Genomic DNA, 21,352 nt, shown 5'->3' on the forward strand with positions numbered 1-21,352 from the left:
CGATTGGCCACCAGAAGGCAGCACCCGCCACAGGTGACGGTTTGCGCCGCGGTAACCTCAAATGGGTGCTCTCCAATCGTTTTCATCGGGCCTAGAGTCAAGGTAAATGCGATATATCATGGGGAAAGTATTCTGGTGGTTGCTTTCAAGCCGTGGGCAGACAAACATTTTGGTGGCAGACCAAGGACGTTTCAACAGGGCTCGGGACCGTCTCACAAAGCCCGAGTGAACCAAAAATGGCTAAAAAACAACGTTCCGAACTTCATAACGTCCACACAATGGCTCTCAAATTCACCAGACGCGAATCCGTTGGATTAGTCTCTTTGGGTCATTTTGGAGAGCAAAGTCCGAACTAAAAGATTCATCAGTCTCGAGGCGCTGAAAAATCCCATTGTCCGCGAGTGGGCCAAAATACCTGCAAGTCACATTCGGGCAGCTTGCGATTCGTTTCTGGACTGTCTCAAAGCCATAGTCAAGGGGAAAGGTGGTCATATCGAGCAAAAGTAAATTCATTCTTACTTTTGTATTATTTTCACACATTTTTTACTTTGAATTGAATAAAAGTAATTTTCCAAACTATATGTATGGCCTTTTTAATTGGTTACACTTCGAGTGCCGGACTCTGTATATTATCTACTCCTTCGGAGGCGAAATAAAAGAAAAGGAAGCGCTGGGTGCATCCGCACATTGGGAATAACTCAAACGATCGATCATCCATTGCCACGATGGAGTTTTCAGAGGATGATTATGAATCTCAGAGATTTTACAAGATATCTAAAAATGCTTTTAAGGAGATTGTAGAAATATTGAAGCTGGCTATTCAAAAACAAAATACTAAAATTCGCTGGACCTGAAACATAAAACGCACCCTATACACAACAAACGTATTCGCACATATCAACAAACCTTTGTAGCAACAGTTTATGGATCCATCCTTGCTAAGGGACAACACATCGTCCAAGAGAAGCTTAGAAGTGAAGAGCTAAGGCTAAGAACGGTTAGCTGGCACCAAACTATGAGACTACACTAGACGAAATCCTGAGGCGTACACCAAAAGTTATTTAAAAATCGTGTAAGCCTCCTTAAGGATAAAATGAAAATTTTCTTGGGCATTCTCACAGGCCATCGCAGATTGCGTAATCATCTGCACATGATCGGGGTATGTTTCACTGATTCTTTTCGTTTCTGTAAAGAATGCCAGGAGACTCCAATGCGCCTTCTTCACAGAAGGGTTGAGACATCTCGACCATTTGCAGCCGGAAGAAAGGCACCTACAGTCAGCCCAACGCAGCTCTATCTTAAGTTTAATAAGGGAACTGGGTCTGTATGAGGTACAGTGATGAGTAGAGGACACAAAAGGCCGCGAGGTCGAAGTGCGAACTTCCAATAAATCTAGAACTAAATTTAAAGGCATTGAACGGAAATTACCAGAGTTTAATATTTATCTTTCTTCTTGTAAGGCTTAATTATCGTTGATATCTTCTGAGCGGAGGTTTAAAATTCATAAAACCATGACTGGAAAGATACTAGTGAGGACCTTCTACACTTGTCGCACACACTTTTGGAATAAGATCGGATTGAGGTAAGTAGGTGAAATGGTTGAAGAACCCGTCTGGCACACCCAAGTATCACTGCTGTTTTCATACCATTACAAGACCTCCAATAGGCAGATATCCACAGTCAACCAGAGCTGTTGAGAATGGAGAAGGTTGATGGGCTTTAGGTTGGCACACTGCTCCAGGCTGTCGAAAAAACGAACACCCAGTGGTCTTAATCGTCTGGTTGTCAAATTCGGACATTTACAGAGAAAGTTCTCAACAGGCTAGACATTTACAGAGAAAATGCTCAGAGGAGGACCCTGAAAGGTCCCCCCAGCTTCTGCAATGGAGATTAAATGGAAAACCCAGCCTTTCTGCGTGTGTGCCGATCGTCGAATGACCGGTAAACACAGCTACGAGTTTGGAAATTGAATGACGTGGTGAATGTAGGACTAACTGCGTCCTGCGTCTATTGTACTGGAGCCATAGGATTTTCGAAATACCACACGAAAAAATGAAGCTCCATCTGACTGATTTATGCTTTCCTGAGAAATAAGTTGTACAATTTCTCTTCAACAATAGTCAAAGGGATGCCGATGACCGTGTGGGTGACCGCTGAGCCTAATTCAGTCGATCCCTTCCTGGCAAGCTCACCAGCAATTTCATTACCCTCAATGTTCATATGTCCTGGAATCCAGACCAGAGAAATGTTACCTGCACACGCAAGATATCTGATCTCCTGCTTACAGGAGTTTACTGGTTTGGTTCTGCACCATGGCGTCGTCAGAGCATTGATTGCAGCTGATCGCGGACAAAATGTTGAAATCTTCCTCGCTTTCGCGATCCCTAAACATGCTGCATGTCTGCAGTATCTTTGCGATCGCATTGAAGTGGTTCTACAACTTCTCGTGGAAGGTAATCTGGACATAGTAGAACTAATGAAAGGAAAATCACTTTTAGTAGCACCTCTCTGAGCATTTGTAAGTCCTTTTTAAAGGACTTCTGAGCTCTATAAAACGAGAGCGCGTGAAATGTATGAATACGTCGGGTTGTGGCCCAACTTTTCTCGCTGATTACGTACATTCCTATCGTAGCAATATTAGAATAATGGTTAATTTCAATAATTTCTATTTTTATCGAAGCACTTTGATGATTCGTGGCAGTAGGTAAAAATCATGCCGTGACATCGAATACGCGCATCTCACTTTTTAACGACTCCACTTAATTCGATTGGTACTCACTCAAAAATTCAAATATAATTTTTTCTAAAATAAATATGTAGTATATAGTATATACATACATAGATTTATAAATTTCTTACAAATAACAAAATGGGAAGCATAACTCAATTCAAATGTTCCTCAAACAGTGACTTTTAATACTTATTTGTATGAGTTTTATTATTATTTTTTTTTTTTTTTTCATTTTTTTTTGCAAGTCTTTTTGTTCAAATACTTAGTAGTAGTAGTCTAGTTTGTTTAACTTTAAGAATTTTGTAATTTCATTTGATTTTGTTTACCAACCTATTTGGATGTTTGTCAACACCAGTGTCATTTTCGTGAGGACTAAAAATCCGTGCATCACCACAAGGCGCTGTATTGATGTACAAATGGAAATGAACACCGGATTTTAGTTTGTACGGGTATTGCCCATTGTCTTGATTCCTCACGAAAATCGACTGATTTGCAGTGGCTATAAAAATCAAAAGTTGAAAAAAAGAAAAATTTGTTTATGCGACTTTAGTAAATACGAGATTAATTGTTTGACGCATGTCATGTTTTGTTGTATTATTGTTAATTTTCATTAATAATAATTAAAATATTATCTAGTATGTACTATGTACTATGTAATTGTAATTGTAGTAGTTAAGTTGTTCGAGTATACGCTTAAGTTAAGTGGGGTGGGAGATTCTAGAGTTGAGTTGGTTTGAGAGAAAAAAATGCCAAGTGTTAATTAAGTATGTGAAAATGTCATCGATTTTTTTTTTTGGTTTTTTTTTTTCAAATGCAAACTAGGCGTCTAGATAATTAAAAAAGAAAGCTAAAAAATAAAAGTATTTGTTGTTTACGCTACCGGCCTTTTTTCTATGCTTGCTATTGGAAAAAAAGTTAGAAGAGCTTAAGTATTTATGAATTATTAATAAATAATTGTTGGAAAATAGACTTAAGAGGGTATTCTGGTCTAGAAATTTGAAAAAAATCGATTTTTCAAAGTTTAGCCATTCAAAAATATGCCCTTCAACGGATTTTTCAAAATTATCGAATTATTTTCGGAGATGCAGCGGATTTTGTGACGTGGCGTCTAAGCGGGCCGAGTGAAGCGAATCGCACTATGAACGGCAGATGTTACCGGATGACTTGAGGACTCGTTCTTTCCATAAAATCTTTTGTATCTCACACAACCTTTATTTATTCCATACAACGTTTGATTGAAAAGTAATGAGTCTTATTTTTTTTTTAAGCAGTTTTATTAAACCTTTTGGCTTATACAACTAAAATTCTTCAAAATAGGACTCTTGAGCGTCAATACACCGCTGGTAGCGGTCCTTCCACTGCAGGAAACATTTTTTAAACTCATCCGCCGGAATCGCGTTCAATTCGGCTGTCACAGTTTCTTGGATCCCCTCGATGGAGTCGAAACGCCTCCCCTTCAGCTTTCTTTTCAGGCGCGGGAACAAGAAGTCCGGAGGGGACAGGTCTGGGCTGTAGGGAGGGTAGGGAAGCACTACGAGCCCTCATATTGGCCAATGTAGAGGTGATGAAGGGTCCAATTGTTGACGAGGTCGGGACGAACCCGGGCGACGCGGTTTTTTAGCCGAAGGAGCACTTCTTTGTAAAATGCCGCGTTTACAGTGCTTCCTGGAGCTACAAACTCCTTGTGGACGATGCCTCGAGAGTCGAAAAAGATGATCAGCATGGTTCCAGCCCGGCCTTCCTTGAACGACTTGTGCCACCGTTTTAGCTGGGCACTGGACAGAGATTGGGCCCCATAAGTCTCCTTGAGTAGCCCAATGGTTTCGGTACTCGCTTTTTTTAGCTTTACGCAAAATTTGATCGAGTAACGTTGCTCCAACGATCGCTGCATTTTCGCCACTGCAAAATCCTAACACACTTTTAAAACAGCTTTCACGCGCGGAGGGATGTTGACTGCACCGCTGTTGCCAGCGAACTGGGACCGGTTTCTAGTGGAAGGGGAAGGTCCAACGATCATTTTCCCCCACCAGCCGATTCGGTTGATCGCTTGGCAGACGCTCCGCGCGGGAAGGCTCATTACTTTTCAATCAAACCCTGTACATATACAGTGACCGACAAAAGTCTGCATACACCCACCATTTCGACTGTAGCCTGTAATTCCACGATTTTTTTATTTTTTGTTTACTATTTTTTTTTTATACTTTTCCAATATTAATAGAACCATAGAAGAAATAGATAGTAAAAATGTTCTTCCTTGTTTTATCTTAGTTTTAAAAATAGCTAACATTAAGGCGTCTAGACCAGAATATCCCCCTTAAGGTATGATATTTATTTGAGAAATAATCAAAATATGTTTGTGCGTTAGGTTTACATTAAAGTTTTGCTAGTGATCGACTACCATTTGTACATATTTTACGCCTTAGATCGTTTTCTGAACTAACTTTGGAGGTGACTTTAACTTCCCAAGAAGTGTTAAGTTTTTCAAAAGATATTTTAGTTATTAATTATTATTACAATTTTAAATGTTTAGTTATAAATCATAAGTATTTTAATTATTTAAAGAGAAGTTCAGGCATTCCCAATCTTTTTTGTACTGTGACTTTCTTCACAAGATGCCTCAGGGCGATGCGAGACACAGTTGAAAAGCTCAGGGTTGAAATGTTTAGCACTTTAAGACTTTTGGTTAACTTTAAAATGAAGTGAAACTAATGAAGGCACCTTGGCGTGATGACACCAAGACTTCGGAAAGACATTGAGGGCATTGAGTCGGCTGTTGAAAAACTCTACCTAGAAACGCTGCCTTAACTATTAATGTTTTGAGTCAACCTGTCCAATTCGACCTCTCCCTGACCGGACTCCCCCCGTTCCTTGGTGGAATCGAGAGCTCCAGATGTTGAGGCGTGAGTCGAGAAAACTTCTAAACCGGGTCCTCAAGACTAACCTTGCTGAGGACTGGGAGCGATACCGTGATGTTCAGAAGAACTATAAGCGGCTTATTCGGGAATCGAAAAGACCTTCTTATAGGGAATCTCTGAGTGACACGGCGAAATTGGTTAGGATCCTGAAAAGAGACGCAACAGCAAAGCTGGGGTCACTATGGAAATCTGATAGCTCCTTCACGGAGAGGCAAAGTGAGACACTCAGCTTGCTGATGGAATCTCAGTAATCAGATAAGCGTCAGTCGGCAACAGCCCTTATTGAAAGAGGATGTTATCAGAGCTGCTACACCTTTTCGGTGGTGAATGAGGCCCCCATGCGATTTGCCATCAAATCTTTCCGCGGTTACAAGTCGCCCGGAGCAGATGGCATATATCCTGTCATGCTGAAGGAAGGAGCAGAGTCCGCGACAGCAGCCTTGAAGAAAATCTTCACTGCATGCCTGGCACTGGCCTATATACCACGCTTTTGGAAGATGGTGAGGGTCGCATTCATCCCTAAGGTTGGAAGATATGACTACATCAGCCACAAAAGCTTTAAACCCATCAGCATGACTTCTTTCATGTTGAAAAGTTTCGAGGGCGGAATTGCGCAGAACCGAGCTCCAGGACCAAGCACGGCTCTGGCTCTTGGGTCTACGTGGAATCCAGCGGGAAAAAACTGTACTTTGCTCTTGGAATGCACACATCTGTGTTTCAAGCGGAGGTGTAAGCTGTTCAAGAAGCGATGAACTTTGGAGGCGAAACATATGGAGAGACAGATCTATATAGGTCTGCAGCAACAGCCCAGTTGCGCTCATGGCCTTAGACAGCCCCCCAACTACTTCAAGGGTAGTCGCGTACTGTAAATCCAGGCTGAAGTATATCGGTAGACATAATAGCCTGATGCTAAAATGGGTCCCGGGACTTGTGGGTATCGCGGGTAACGAGATTTCTGACTCTTTAACCAGAATTGGCTCTGAGGCCAACTTCCTTGCCCCGGAGCCCGTTCTGCCACTCCCTCTCAGAGATTTTCTACAGAGTAACGAATAAAGAGCGTACACTCCTAGAAACATCCCTTTATTTCAAAAGGGGACGAGTCAAAATTCAACTTATTTAGGTCGAATGGCCGCAGTTTTGTCTGAAGAAGCGAAGGTACAGTACCCAATCCGTCAGTACTCCGCTGTCAGCCAACTGCTAGTGGGCTCTGGACTTTTATTTAAACGAGTTTACCTGCACATTTCGTGTTTTTGTTTTTCAATGTTACTTTTTTCAGCATTTTTTTTTTTTAATTTTATTACATAAATTTTTTTTTTTTTAATTTATTTTATTTTTGTTATAAAACATATTTGAAAAAAAATTTATTTGAATCAAAATTTTTTTTCATTGTTTTTTATAAAATATATTTGAAAAAAAAAAAATTATTTGTATTTTTTAATTTTATTGTTTTAATGTTACTTTTTTCCAGCATTTTTTTATATTTTTTTTTACTCAAAAATAAAGCATACCCGATTGCATCAAAACTCTATCTAACAGAATGACATGCATGCCCGTTGTTAGTTTGCGCCCGAATGCATGCTTTAAAAATATTTACCTATGCAATTGGCCGGCGCTGTTAACTTAACATTTGCAGTTAAACCACATGTCAGCGGCAATTTAATTTCATAAGTTGTTTACAAAAACAATTTCAGGGGAATTTGAATATTGAATATGAATGTAATGATTAACCGCGTTAAATTAACACCTCAAATATAGTAAAGACTGGTAGAGAAGCAGTTTTCTTGGATAATTAAAACTAACACAGTAGCAGAATGTATGGATTTTTGCTAGGCAGCTCTGCTGCGCAAACTATTTTGGTTAAGCGAGCAGCTACATTTTTTAGAGGTAGAGAGCCATAAATAAAGAACAATAATACAGTAACCTCACGTGCTAGCTGTTGGGCACGATTGTTTTGGTGTCCCATATGGTCTAGTGGCTAGGATATCTGGCTTTCACCCAGAAGGCCCGGGTTCGATTCCCGGTATGGGAAGTTATTTTTTTGTCTTTTTGTTTTTTAATTTTATTTTACAGGGAATATTTTTTTCTTTTTTAATTTTATTTATGGGGATTTTTTTTCTTTTTTATTTTAATTTATAGGGAATTTTTTTTCGCTTTGAATTTTATTTATAGGGATTTTTTTTAATGTTATTTATAATGAATTGTTTCTTTAGTTTTTAATTTTATTTAAAGGGAATTTTTTTTTTTTTTTGTTTTTAATTTTATTTATAAGGATTTTTTTAATGTTATTTATAATGAATTATTTCTTTAGTTTTTAATTTTATTTATAGGGAATATTTTATTTTTTCTTTTTTAATTTTATTTATAGGGAATATTTTTTTCTTTTTTATTTTAATTTATAGGGAATTGTGTTTTTGTTTTTAATTTTATTTACAGTGATTTTTCTAATGTTATTTATAATGAATTTTTTCTTTAGTTTTTAATTTTATTTATAGGGAATTTTTTAATGTTATTTATAGTGAATTGTTTCTTTAGTTTTTAATTTTATTTATAGGGAATATTTCATTTTTTCTTTTTTAATTTTATTTATAGGGAATATTTTTTTCTTTTTTATTTTAATTTATAGGGAATTGTGTTTTTGTTTTTAATTTTATTTATAGGGATTTTTTTTTAATGTTATTTATAGTGAATTTTTTCTTTAGTTTTTAATTTTATTTATAGGGAATTTTTTTTTCTTTCTTATTTTAATTTATAGGGAATTATTTTTTTCATTTTTAATTTTAATTATAGGAACATTTTTTTTTTATTTTTTTATTTTATTAAGAGAATATTTTTTTTGTACAAAGTAGTTTTCTAGTTAAAAAATACGTGACCGCATGCAATTGAAATTCGAGTTTTGTTTGTTAAAAAATTAAATTAAATATTTGTTCGGTAGCAAAGTTTGCATGCAAGACTGAATTTGTAAAAGTGTACGAGTACGAGTGTACGCGCATGTGAAAATAAAGCAAGAAAACAAGGCAGTGAAATATCGGTTTATGTATAGCGAAAGCCAGATACTTATATATTTGCTATATATTGTATATTTTATAATTTGCTAGCTGCGCATCATGCCAACATAAGTTTTTGCAAAAATGCAGTTTTCGCAAAGGAAGAAGTGAATTTTTGTAAAGTCTACTTGAAACGAATTTCTACCATAGTTTGCCTATGCCTTTGATATGTACATATATTAACACACTTGTTCTTGTTGTTGTTGCTGTAGTTGTAGCCTGCATAGTGCAACGCACATTTGTAGAATTTCGTAACAAAAGCACAAAACCGCATTCAAACAAAACGGCAAAGTTTTGCGATGTGCGCTGAACAAACCAAAACGAAAACTACACTACTACTTTATCACAAACGAAAACTTTGAATAATATTATATATATATATTTCTGCGTGTATGTATATATACATACATTTGCATACATATGCATTTATGCAGCTATACGTGTGTGCACATGCATGGATGTATGTATGTATGTATATTTACAATTTCAGTAGATTTGTATGCTAAGAAGGGTTTTTTTAGTGTACGAAATTAAGGCAAAGTTTATATACATACGTACACATATAAAAATCATAATATTGGGTAGTCGAAAAAGTCTTTTCGTATTTTGTCAATAGATGTCGTTGGAGTAATCTATCTCCAGTGCTACCAATCACATTGTGTCATATCATATGGTGCTAGAAAGGTGACATTTTAAGCTTCATTTAACCGAAAAAAAATTAAATTCGAAGAAGTTGAAAAAAAGTTATAGCTGTTCAAAAATGAGTGAAAATTATGAAGAAATTCGTTATATTTTGAAATTTTTGTATAAAAAAGGGGAAGAATGCCATGCAAGCCACCAATGAAATTTGTGAAGTTTACGGAGACGATGCTGTATCTGTTCAGGTAGCACAACAATGGTTCGCTCGCTTCCGTTCTGGAAATTTCGATGCGAAAGATGCACCTCGCTCCGGTCGACCTATCGTTGAAAAAGTCGATGAAATTATGGAAAAGATTGACCAGGACCGTCACATAAGCTGCCATGACATCGCCAAGGCACTAAACATTCATCATCAAACAATTTTGAACCATTTAAAAAAGGCTGGTTACAAAAAGAAGCTCGTTGTTTGGGTACCACATGAATTGTCTGTGAAAAATTTAATGGACCGAGTTAACATCTGCGATTCTTTGCTAAAACGAAATGAAATCGAACCATTTCTGAAGCGAGTGGTACTCGTAAGAGGAGACGAAAAATTGATCAAATACGACAATAATGTGCGAAAAAGAGCATGGTGCAAGGGTGGTGAAGCTCAACAAATGGTCGCACAGCCAGGATTGACGCCTCGAAAGGTTATGCTGTGTGTTTGGTGGGATTGGAAAGGAATCATCGACTTTACTGTCAACAACTGATGAGATTGAAGCAAGCAATCGAAAATATAAACGGCCAGAACTGATCAGCAGAAACGGCGTCGTCTTCCATCAGGACAACCCTAGGCCACACAAGTCTTTGATGGCTCAGCAAAAACTGGGAGAGCTTAGCTGGGAAGTTTTGATGCATCCACCATATAGCCCTGACCTTGCACCATCGGACTAACATTTGTTTCGGTCAATGCAGAACTACCTTAATGGAGTAAAGTTGGCTGCAAGAGAAGCCTGTGAAAATTACTTGTCGCAGTTTTTCGCCGAGAAACCACAAAAGTTTTACACTGATGGAATAATGTCTCTAGAAGAAAAATGGCAAAGATGTGGTCGACCAAAATGGTATATATTTGGTTTAATAAAGTTCATTATAAATATAAAAAAAATGAATTGAAGTTTGATTAGAAATACGAAAAGACTTTTTCGACTACCCATAAATAATAAGAGAAAAAAACAAACAGAAATACTGTTTCTACATAAAATATGTATGTAGTTTGCTCCTTGTCTACTTCAATAATACACAAACAAGTATGTATTTTTTAGTTTAGTTAAGGGCGCAATCACTTCAACATACCCTGACTGCATTGCAGATCCAATTGAGCATATAAATATTTCATTAGACAACGGCGCGAGACGATCTCGGCGTGCGAGTCGTTGAGCACAGCGCCAGTGACACTCATGTGTTCGCCACTCACACACTTGGTGCCAGTGGATACGGAAATTACCTGTGCATAAAAGATGGGAAATACAATAGAATACATCGAACATCGAATTTGCAAGTCATTTGTAGTGTGGAAAATTGACAACAACGCACTTTGGCTTCGCTAAAGTTCATATCTTCGGTCATCACAATGCCAGCCAAGACTTTGCGTCGCGAATACGATTCCTGTCCCTTAATGACTTCCATGAATTTCTCCAATACCAAACGCCCAATTGTGTCGGCGTGTATTTGTGGCAACTCCATAGACGATGTCTTATCATCGATTGGCAATGGCACATTCTTTTGCGGATGCATCATAGGACTATACGAAATGTTGCACAACGAAGCTAACGCGGCTTTGGCGGCTGCATTTTTGGCCAACTTCTTTGACGGACCTATGAGTGAAGGCAGAAAGGAAAAACAAAAATTAGTTATAAAAATATTGTTTACATAAGGGGTTAGGGGTAGTCAGAATTTTGGAAAACAATTTTTTTACATTTTCTTAAAGTAAAGGGTTTTCCAATAACAGGTGTTATTTTGAATAGAACAGAGATGATTCGCGATTTTTTATGTCCGGAAATGGATGGTATTGATTTGAACAAAGTTCATTTTCAAAAAGACGGCGCTACGTGCCACAAAAGCACCGAAACCATTCATCTTTTACGGGAAAAGTTTGCGGTATAAATACGCTTTGATATCCCTTTTTATAGCTTCTTTTGAGGAGTAGTTCTTATTGCTCATATGGGATGGAAGTCCACGGAAAAGGTGATAATCACAAGGTGCAATATCCGGAGAGTATGGTGGATGCGGCATTAGCTCCCATCCGAGCTCGTTCAGCTTGCCTAATGTTTGCCTTGCGGTACGAGGTCTTGCGTTGTCGTGGTGAAACAAAACTTTGCGTCTATTCACTAAAGGTTTGATAGCTGATGGGAACAATAATCAGAAAATCAGCAGTTATCGCCTGGTTTGGTTCAAGAAGTTCATAATAAACAATACCGGCTATATCCCACCTAATAGACAGGAGAATCTTCTTGGGGTGAAGGTCATCTCTAGGGGTCGGTTCTGGTGTTTCATCTTTATTTAATCATTGGCGTTTGCGAACAGGATTATCCATTTTTCTTCATCAGTAACGATACGGTACAAAAAATTTTCATTTTCAAGCCTTTGCAGCAGCTGAGAACACACATTCACTCTCTGCTGAAGGTTGGCGACGGAAAGTCTATCCGGAACCCATTGGAACCCAGCTTTGAAACCTTTCCCAACTGAACCAGGCGCATGTGAACTATTCCATGCGATGAATTTAACCTCTGAGCTATCGTATCGACTGTCAAATTTGGCTCAGCTTGATCACAATTGGCCCCCGAGATCTTGTGTTTTAACACCTTGTAACTTTTTTCTTTGGGGCCACGTGAAAGAGAAGGTCTACGCCAACAACCCACTTAGCGTCGATTCAAGACCTCAAAGATGGAATTCGTGAGGCTATCGAGGACATAGGGCAGCCACTTTGCAATTCGGTTATGGAAAATTTCATGAAAATGATATTGTTCTGTAAGCATGGTGGTCATGTTGGTCATCTGCCTGATGTTATATCCACAATTTTCCGGCATACCTTCCTCTTCATAATGAAATAAACATCCGATCATTTATATTAAAAAGTAGCATTTTTCTTTGAATATCAAAATAACACCTCCTCTTGGAAAACCCTTTTAATATCTTAAAATTTGAAGTGAATCCGACAAATACTTTTCGAGTTATTGAACAATTAATAAAGGGCGCTCGGGCGCTCCGGAGCTCGATAGCAAAACTTTAAATGCTAACTTTAACTTTTAGAAACTATGTTTTTTGAACTGGTGATCACTGTAACTTAAAAACCGCTTGATAGATTTCAATCAAATTAATACTGCTTTTGAAAAACATAAAAAACTCGTGCCTTATCGAAGGATTTTTTTTTTCAAAATTTTCGATTTTTTTTTTTTAACAATTAATTGGCGGTTTTTTTCTCGAAAATCTGAAAAATATTAACTGAGGTCGCCTATTGTTAATTTTGAAAAAAAAAAAACAAAGCTTCGATCAGGCACAAGATTACCTATTAATAAAAATAATTTCTCTTGTCCGATGGAGTTTAGCTGAATCTCCAAGGACTTGTGATGATCACCGCAAGGAACTTCTGCAGAAACGGGCTGCACACAAACAGCGATAACTTTTACAATTATTAATTTTTTTTTCGTTAAAATTTTGCTAAAGTCAAGTCGATTATTGCTATGGTTTTATTTTTGTAAAATAAAGCCACTGACTAGCAAAAAAAAAATCAAAATTATTGAAAACAATAATTTTTTCGCGCCTCTGACTACCCCTGACCACTTAAAATATTTCTCTACTTATTTCAGTTACCATTACCTGTGCCATCGAATTTGCTATTATTCACCGTTACTGTCATTTTAAAGCGACAATTATTCTGCGCCCCATCCACTGTTGAGCAATCGAAGTGTACATCGTTGAAGAGCTCGTAGAGCAGCATGACAGGTCCCTTGTCCGGCACTTTCTTCTGCCCATCCACAGTGATGGCGCTCTTATTTACATCTAATGCGGCATACAAATATAGGGAAAAGTTAATAAAAGGATTTTCGCTGTACGAAATATGGAGTAAATATTGAATTCGGGTTTTTTTTGTCTAGCTAAAAAACGTAGTAGGTTGGATAAGCAACAACTTATTTTTAGAGACACTTTGTGCGGCTGCTTATTAAACAATTTTTTTTATTATTATTATTTTCATTCATTGGGCAACAATCAAGGAGGGAAAAAAGCTACATAATGAACGTGGGATTAGAAAGAAAAACAATTAAAAAAAAGCATAAAACTATGAACGTAAATTGAATGGATAAATAAACGGGGGCGGCAATAATTTAAATACGAACAAATAAGTAAAAAGGGATACTAACGAAAAAATTCAACAAGAAAAAGTAATATCATAATTACCTGCATCGGAAAGCACTTCTTAATTATCTAATTAATATATAGTAGAGCTGTCTAAAAAGTATCGATAACCTTCGATAACAAAGGCATTTTTGAAACAGAGAAGCGACCATATATTTCTGAAAGTTGTGCCCTAACCACTATTAAAGCGAGCGCCTACGATTTCTTCTCACAAAACTATAAACATACTACTATTTTTTTCATGAGTCATATATTATTTTATATAGTAGTTCATAGTATGTACCAGGAGTGGTCAAGGGGCACTTAGGCAAATTATGACGGCCACAAACTCAATTCTCCTGTACGGGGCAATGCAGTATGGGGAATTGTGCTAAACTGCAAAGCCAAGCGCAAAACACTGGAGGCTGTGTAACGTACAGCGGCACTCAGAGCTGCCTCAGCCTACCGCACTGTCTCTGGCGCTGTAGTCTTTCTGATCACCTCATGGTCCGGGAACGAATGGATGCGTGGAACGCCAAGAAGAAATACGTCATCACTAGCGTCGCAGAACGGAGATGCGAAACCATGCTGCCGAGGCCAACTTCCTTCACCTGGAGCCCGTTCTGTCACTCCCTTCTGCAGCCATCAAAGTCACGGCTAGCAAATGGGTTACTCTAACCCACAAGCGTACTTGGCAGGCTGAGAGAGAAGCTGCAGTTGGACAAAACTGATGTTACCTGGAATGTCCGACCGACTGTCGCAGTATCTCTTGTCACTAAGCAGAGGGGACTGTAGGCGGCTGGTTGGACTGATGACGGGTCACTTTCTATGGGTAAAGCACATGGAAAAGGTGGGCACCTCCGACAGTGCACTTTACCTAGCTTGTGAAGAGGAGGATGAGACGGCGGACCACTTCCTGTGTGTCTGCCCCGCCTTCGCTCGAATCAGGTTTGAGGACTTTGGCACTGATGTGTTAAGAAGCGACCAACTTAGCTCCTTGGCACCACAAGATCTACTCAGATTTCTTCGGAGTTCGAGTAGATTTAAAGAAAATTAAAAAGGGAAGACGAGTGCAGTATAATGGATTTAATTGTGTCTGAGTGCTGTACTTGCTAGTCTGTCTAGACAAAAAAAATGCTGCGGTGGCAAAGCCGATAGGACACTGAACCGAGTGGCATATGGACGGTGAAACTTATTGCATCAATTGGCAAATGGGTCCAAAGGAACTTCGGGGATGTGAACTACTTATTAACTAAGTTTCTCTCAGGCTTAATCGGGATACTTCTGGAGATACCTATACCGCATGGGCAAGGTAAGCGATTCCAAGTGCATATACTGCGAAGCGCCGAGCGAAAGGGGGAAGACTCCGACACACTGCAACAGAGCGAAACCGCACGGATAGAGATACAAGAAAATGAGCCTATAGCATGAAAGCTGGCTACAAATACGGTGGACCCAGACGTAGGTGAATAGAATTGGTTCTTTATGGATACTCTACAATGAAATCATACATTCTGTCCAAGAAGTACCGGAAATTGTGCAATAAAACGCAAAATAATTGTTTAATTATCAGAATTTATTTTGTCGCCTTCAAAATAGGCTCCATTCGAAGCAATGCACAAATGCCAACGATTAGTCCAGTCATTAAAGCACCTTTTAAACGCGTTTGAAGAGATCTTCTTCAGCTCCTTCAGCGAATTCCCCTTAATGGCCTCTATCGACTCAAAGCGGCGTCCGCGGAGTGGGAATTTAAGTTTGGAGAAAAGGAAATTTAGTCACAGGGAGCTAAATCCGGTAAAAACTTTGGTTGTTCGATGATATTTGTCGAGCTTTTGGTCAAAACAAACGGAGCGTTGTCATGGTGCAAAAACTCATGAGTTTTCTTTTCACAAATTGGGCCGTTTCCTAAGCACATTCTCTCTAGAATGAACGGAAATTTAATCTTAACCTATAAAAAGTATGCATTGTTTTTGGGAAATTTCGCTAGGCCATTATTAAAATACAAGCATCTATTCAAAAGTAGGAATGGCATCGCCCATTTTTCAAACTTTTTTTCATTTTTTTAGTGAAATTTTAAAAGCTGATTTTTTCAACTTTCAAAGCACGAAAACTTTTTCGTTCAGCATTAAATCGTTCCGTAGAAGGTATTGTAGGTTTAGATTTAGGGTTTTTGTGGCAGTCGGCTTTAAAAAAAGCCAACTCATTTAGCCCATCCATGTAGGTCCACTGTAGTACCGCTGTGTATTACAAGAACTTTACTGTTTACTTTTCATGGAACCAGTTAGACTCTCTTATCAAGCGTGGGATAGGTTTTATCTCAACATCGGATAGTTCCGTAAGAGAGCCAAAAGTGTATTTTCTTAAAAACTTTGCGCTACTCCTAGCTAAGGCTGGACAATTACAGAGGAAGTGCTCTACTGTTTTTTCCTCTTGCTCGGAAGTCTATGCCATCTTGAACGTGGCGTACTGGCTAATTGAGGAAAACTGACGGGGTAGCAGTATTGGAATTTGTAGTGACAGTAAAGTTGCACTAAAAGCCCTTGCTCTTCGAAGTTAGTCGGTGAATGTAAGACAATACTGAACAGTGTTGCAAAACACAACAAAGTTGGTCTTATCTGGGTGCCTGGATATTGTGGTATTACAGGGAACGAGTTAGCTGAAAAACTGGCTAATGAAGGCTCTGCAAGTATGCCACTAGCCTCTGAATCCTTTCTAGGTGTCAATTCCACATCGATTCATCTATGGATTGACGACTTCATGAGGTCTGCACACAGAGGACTTTGATCTGGGTTGAACTCGTGCAGAGTAGCTTAGTGTTTTGGGAAAGAACCAAACAGAAGAACAGCGACCTTTCTCCTAAAACTCAGCAGAAAAGACCTGAGAACGCTGGTGGGTGTAATCACAGGGCACAACACCTGTGGTCAGCATATGACTGTCAAGAGGGTCGACGACAGCCCGATATGCCTCCTATCCTGTTTTGAGAATGACGACACTGCAGAGCATTTTCTCTGTAGCTGTCCGGCGTTTTCCAGAATCAGACTGCGGATATTGGGTTGCGATGTGCTGAGTATGGATACAGTTTATACTCTTCCTCTTCCGGATCTCTTAAGACTCATCAATGAATCCAAGAGATTTGTAGAAACGTGACCTCAATTTATCCGTCTTACCACCCACTTTTTATCTTTCCTATCTCTATTCTTTCTACTAAAATCTATCCGGGTGTAGTACAGTGGTCTCCTGACTGAGTGCTTGGACTTGTCCAACCCGTCACAAATCTAATTTAATCAAATCTATCATCTTCCTCGTCCCTAGAAGGCACTGTACTCTATTCGACAGAAGGTACTGTAAGAAAATGATATACTCGTTGAGCCTAAGCGTCCAATAAGAAGAGAAATCATTTAGGAAGTTAACAACATATTTGTCCAAAATATATCGGTAATAATAAGAAACATTTTAATCAGCTTTAGGACCCGTACCAAACACTTACTCTTAGCATTGCCCCAAAAACCCATTTCTCAATAGTTTTATTAAAAACTCTCATTAAGTGACGAAAGGGTGAAGCCTCCTTTATACTTTCATACAAACACTGAATTGGCAATGTAGATACTTCTATTACAAAGGTCTTTCAAGTTCGATTATTTTAGCAGCGTTTATGTTTTTTTTTTTTTTTGGATAAATTTTACGGTCCCATGGCCTTTTTTGACAGTTGGTCAGTCGAAAATCTACAATTTAAAACAAATAAAGTTCGAGATTGCTCCAGAAACGTAAAAATAACTAAAAGCCATTAAGAAAATGGTCGAGCTATGAAAACTGCACTTCGAAAAATTATGAAAATTTTCTGGCGTTATAATCGTCGAACAGAATAAAGAGATTTAACCGAAAAATTTAGTCGACCGCCTCGGCACAAAACATAAAAACAGCAAAGCGCGTTCGTCCGGGATTGTGAAATTTAAAAAAAAAAAATGTACAGTGAACGAAATTTCCGAAAAAAACAATAATATCGCGACATCCTGCACCAATTTGGATGCCAAGAACACTACACTTGACGGCTTTAGATTATTTCCTACTCATGAAAAGAATTTCGTTTTTTTTTCTGGTTAACACTAGAACTACGAACCGGTCAAAATGACCGGTTGGAACATTTATTTCCCATTTCCTCTTAAATATTCCAATTACATTTTTTTCGATAATGTCATGATTTTTATTAAATTTGTGTATAGAATAATATTATAGATTATTGTGTTCTTACGCTTCCAATTTTCAGAGTTAACTATGTGTTATACCTAAATATACGAACCGGTCATTTTTATCGGTCATAAAAATATCATGAATACTTTTTGTATATTCTTGAAATATTCTTTTTGAATATGGAAAATTCCCGGAATTCAAAGATTTTGCGTTTTCCATATATTATGCGAAAATTTGTATAACTGTAATATGGTATATACAGTTATACTAAATCCGTAATATGAATACAATTTCTACAGTCAGTCTGTAACCCCTATACTGATAAGTTATCATAAATCGTAGCATATAAACATTTCAATTTAGTATTCTTACTTACCGTGTATAGTTGCAAATGACAATAAATTGAATATTTTTTATATTTCTTTATAATCTCACATTATTCTTGCATACATTGTGAGTGGTTTCTGATTGAATATTTTTTTCATTATTAGAAAGGGAAATAAAATTGTAGTTTTCCGTTAGAAGTTATTACCCTGAAAATGGCGTCACATTCGAAAAAAACAAAATTTCTTGAAGATATAACAAATATATGCGAAGATATATCCGAAGTTGTCTGCAAATCAACAAATATTTCAGCGGTCCAGTTTGATAAAGAGAAAGTCTATGTATTCAGTGAAGAGGAGAACATACTCAAGGTATGTAAAAGAAAAAGTGTAAGATTTCCGTCCTATTCCGATGAGAGTGAAGATCAGCAAACTGAAATTGCTAATGGAACTATTTGGAATGAAATCAAAGCTGGATCTTATCCAGGGAGAAAACCAAAACATACCATTTTCAAACAAAAAGTAGGACCTACAGGATATGCAAAAAAAAAAATGTAAAGAATGTTGTGAGTAGTGCTTTCTCATTACTAATTAATCGTGATATTATACATCATATCATAACATGCACAAAACAAGAAGGTTTACGAGTTACTGGTGAAGAATTGGATTTATCAGAAGAAAAATTCAACGCTTTTCTGGCCATTTTATTTGCGCGTGGCGTTTATGAAGCCAAGAACTTAAAATTATCTTATTTATGTTTTTTGTTATGTAATTACAATAAATGAATAAAATATGTTTTTTTTGCTTGAAAATTTAATTATCTTAATTATTATGAATTTTTAGTTTTATTTCTAAATTTCTACTGTTTTGTGTAGTTAAACAAAAAAACCGGTCAAAATGACCGGTTAGTTGAAATAGGTATATGGTAAATCTTCGTAGTTCTAGTGTTAATAAATCAGTCACCGCTGCGGCTTTGTTAGTTTTCGCTTTTCGGTGCGAAATTGTCGAGCAACTCGAACTTGAAATACCCTGCCTAAAAGCACAACACGCATTGACCATCAAAAATTAAATTAAAAAAAAATTTAAATATTTATGAACTAATAAAAAATACGAAAATCAAATAAACAATAACCAAACAGATAAAAAACAAATACTTGCTTGTCATGCTCAATGCACAATCGGTTACCCGCATGAAGGGTGTCAGTTTTTTAATAAATTTCGCATGCCTGAACAGTGCGTCTAAAAGCGGGACTAATTCAGCCGTGCTTAAGTTCTCATAATTGACAATACCGTTTTCCAGATGCTCATCGCTAGTGAAATCAAGATTACAGGTCGGCTTCAGCGGTGTGAGTACGGCGCCATCTTTGAATTGTATGAAACTGCGCAGCGCCGTTGCGGCAGCCTCAATGCGGGCGATCTTCTTGCTGCGACCCTGACCCATATACTTTTGGCCATCCACCTGGAAGGAGAAGAGAAAATATGTTAATCAATTATTTAAAGACGCATGTAATAAAAAAAAAGAAATTAACATTTAAGAAATTTTATACACACATACAGGAATTTTCTAATAAAACGAACAAAAGAAATTATTTAAAATCTCTTTTTACTATTAAGCGCTATTTTTGTGGCCTTTAACACTCGATTTAAGCAAAAGGAAAAAAAATCACATGGCTCAGATTTGATGTATAAGGCGGTTTATCGATATCATTTATTTATTTTGTTTTATTATATTTAATTTTCTTCAAATCTTACCCAATGCATCTGCTCCGAAGATGACAAGAACCGCCCAAATCGGCCGAAATCAAGTGGCTACAAATTCTTTGGGATTCGAAGTTAATAAATTTCAAAGGCTTTTTGTAAGAAATTGAAGCAATGACGTCCTCATTTGAATAAAGAAGCTGTGCTCTTATACCAGAATAATGACACAGCGCATTCAACAGCGCTATGAATTGCTGCGCCATTCTGTATACTTGCGGAGCTGCTTTCCTGGAATTTTTTTCTCTTTTCTGATTTGAAAATATGGCTCGAAGGAAAATACAAGGTGAAGACCTAAATAAAGAAGACTGTGCTAAAATAGAAACGACAGGAACTTTGTTCTGATAACTTCGAGTTTATTTATTCAAAATAGTCTTATCTGGCCTGAAAACACTGTTTTGTGCGATCTAAAAGTTTTTCGAAAGACTGTTCCGGGTTATTGACCGGAATGTCCTTCGGGATGTCGGTACAAGCCTTTTGTATGACCTCTACGGGCACAAAACGTTTTCCTTTCATAGCCAAGTGCAATTTCCTGAATAGGTGGAAGTCACAGGGAACCATATCAGGCAAATACGGTAAGTGATTGTGGTTCAAATACGATTTCTAGTCAAAAAATCAGTCACAAGAGTGGATCGATGAGATGGTGCATTATCATGCAATAAGCGCCAGCTGCCTCCTTCGCGGTATTCAGGGCGAATTCGACGGATTTCATGCAACAGACGCTGCAAAGCGTCAACATAGAAAATTGCTTTGATGGTTTGGCTCGTTGGCACGAACTCCTTGTGGACAATTCTCTTGGAAACGTAAAAATAAATGAGCATCGACTTGATTTTTGACTTCTCCAAACGCAATTTTTTTGGTGGTGGCTCCTCTGGGGCCTTCTATTCGGCACTTTGACGCTTAGTTTCAGGTTCAGTTACGTTTCATCACCAATTACATCTTTGTAAAAGAAGTTCTCTTCTTTTCTCGTCTCTTTAATGAGGCCTTTCGAGTGTTAAAGTCGAGGAATTTTTGTTCCTCAGTCAACTTGTGCGGAATGAAACGTGCACAGACCTTTTGTAAGCCCAAATGATCAGTTAAAATGCGATAAATCGATGTGTTGGAGATACTCAACTCCAATTCCATGAATTTACCGATGATTTCGGTTAATTTTTGATAAATTTACGAACAATTTCGATGGAGTTTTCGGTGATTACTTTTTTTGGGTCAGACGGGCCCGTATGTTCATTGTAATTTACGTCCTCACAACCATCTCTGAAACGTGTAAACCACTCATGAACTCTGGCACGGGATAAACATGAATTTTTTCATCAATTGAAATATTTCGGTAAACGTTTTACCGACTTTAAAACAAAATTTGATATTAGCCCTTTGTTAAAAACTCAT

At 37.6% G+C, this 21,352-nt stretch overlaps 1 protein-coding gene and 1 non-coding gene across 4 annotated transcripts in view; one reads left to right on the top strand and one right to left on the bottom strand.

Moving 5' to 3' along the window:
* LOC128857173 (double-stranded RNA-specific editase Adar) overlaps window positions 1-19,673 on the bottom strand; it is a 40,048-nt gene extending 20,375 nt beyond the window's left edge. For 2 of the 3 annotated variants that reach the window (XM_054092799.1, XM_054092800.1), the window contains exons 1-5: window positions 19,370-19,673; window positions 13,185-13,367; window positions 10,902-11,182; window positions 10,662-10,812; window positions 3,062-3,230 (exon numbers count right to left, since the gene is read on the bottom strand). In XM_054092799.1, coding sequence (XP_053948774.1) covers window positions 3,062-3,230; window positions 10,662-10,812; window positions 10,902-11,182; window positions 13,185-13,367; window positions 19,370-19,652 — 1,067 coding nt within the window. In that variant the 5' untranslated portion in view covers window positions 19,653-19,673. The remainder of the gene's footprint in view (window positions 1-3,061; window positions 3,231-10,661; window positions 10,813-10,901; window positions 11,183-13,184; window positions 13,368-19,369) is intronic. The other variant, XM_054092801.1, reaches the window with a different exon arrangement.
* Trnae-uuc (transfer RNA glutamic acid (anticodon UUC)) lies at window positions 7,604-7,675 on the top strand. The gene has a single exon. It is a non-coding gene; the product is annotated as a tRNA-Glu (tRNA).
* Window positions 19,674-21,352: the final 1,679 nt, after the last annotated feature.

This window comes from Anastrepha ludens, chromosome 3 (assembly GCF_028408465.1).
Source record: "Anastrepha ludens isolate Willacy chromosome 3, idAnaLude1.1, whole genome shotgun sequence".
Taxonomy (NCBI): Eukaryota; Metazoa; Arthropoda; class Insecta; order Diptera; family Tephritidae; genus Anastrepha; species Anastrepha ludens.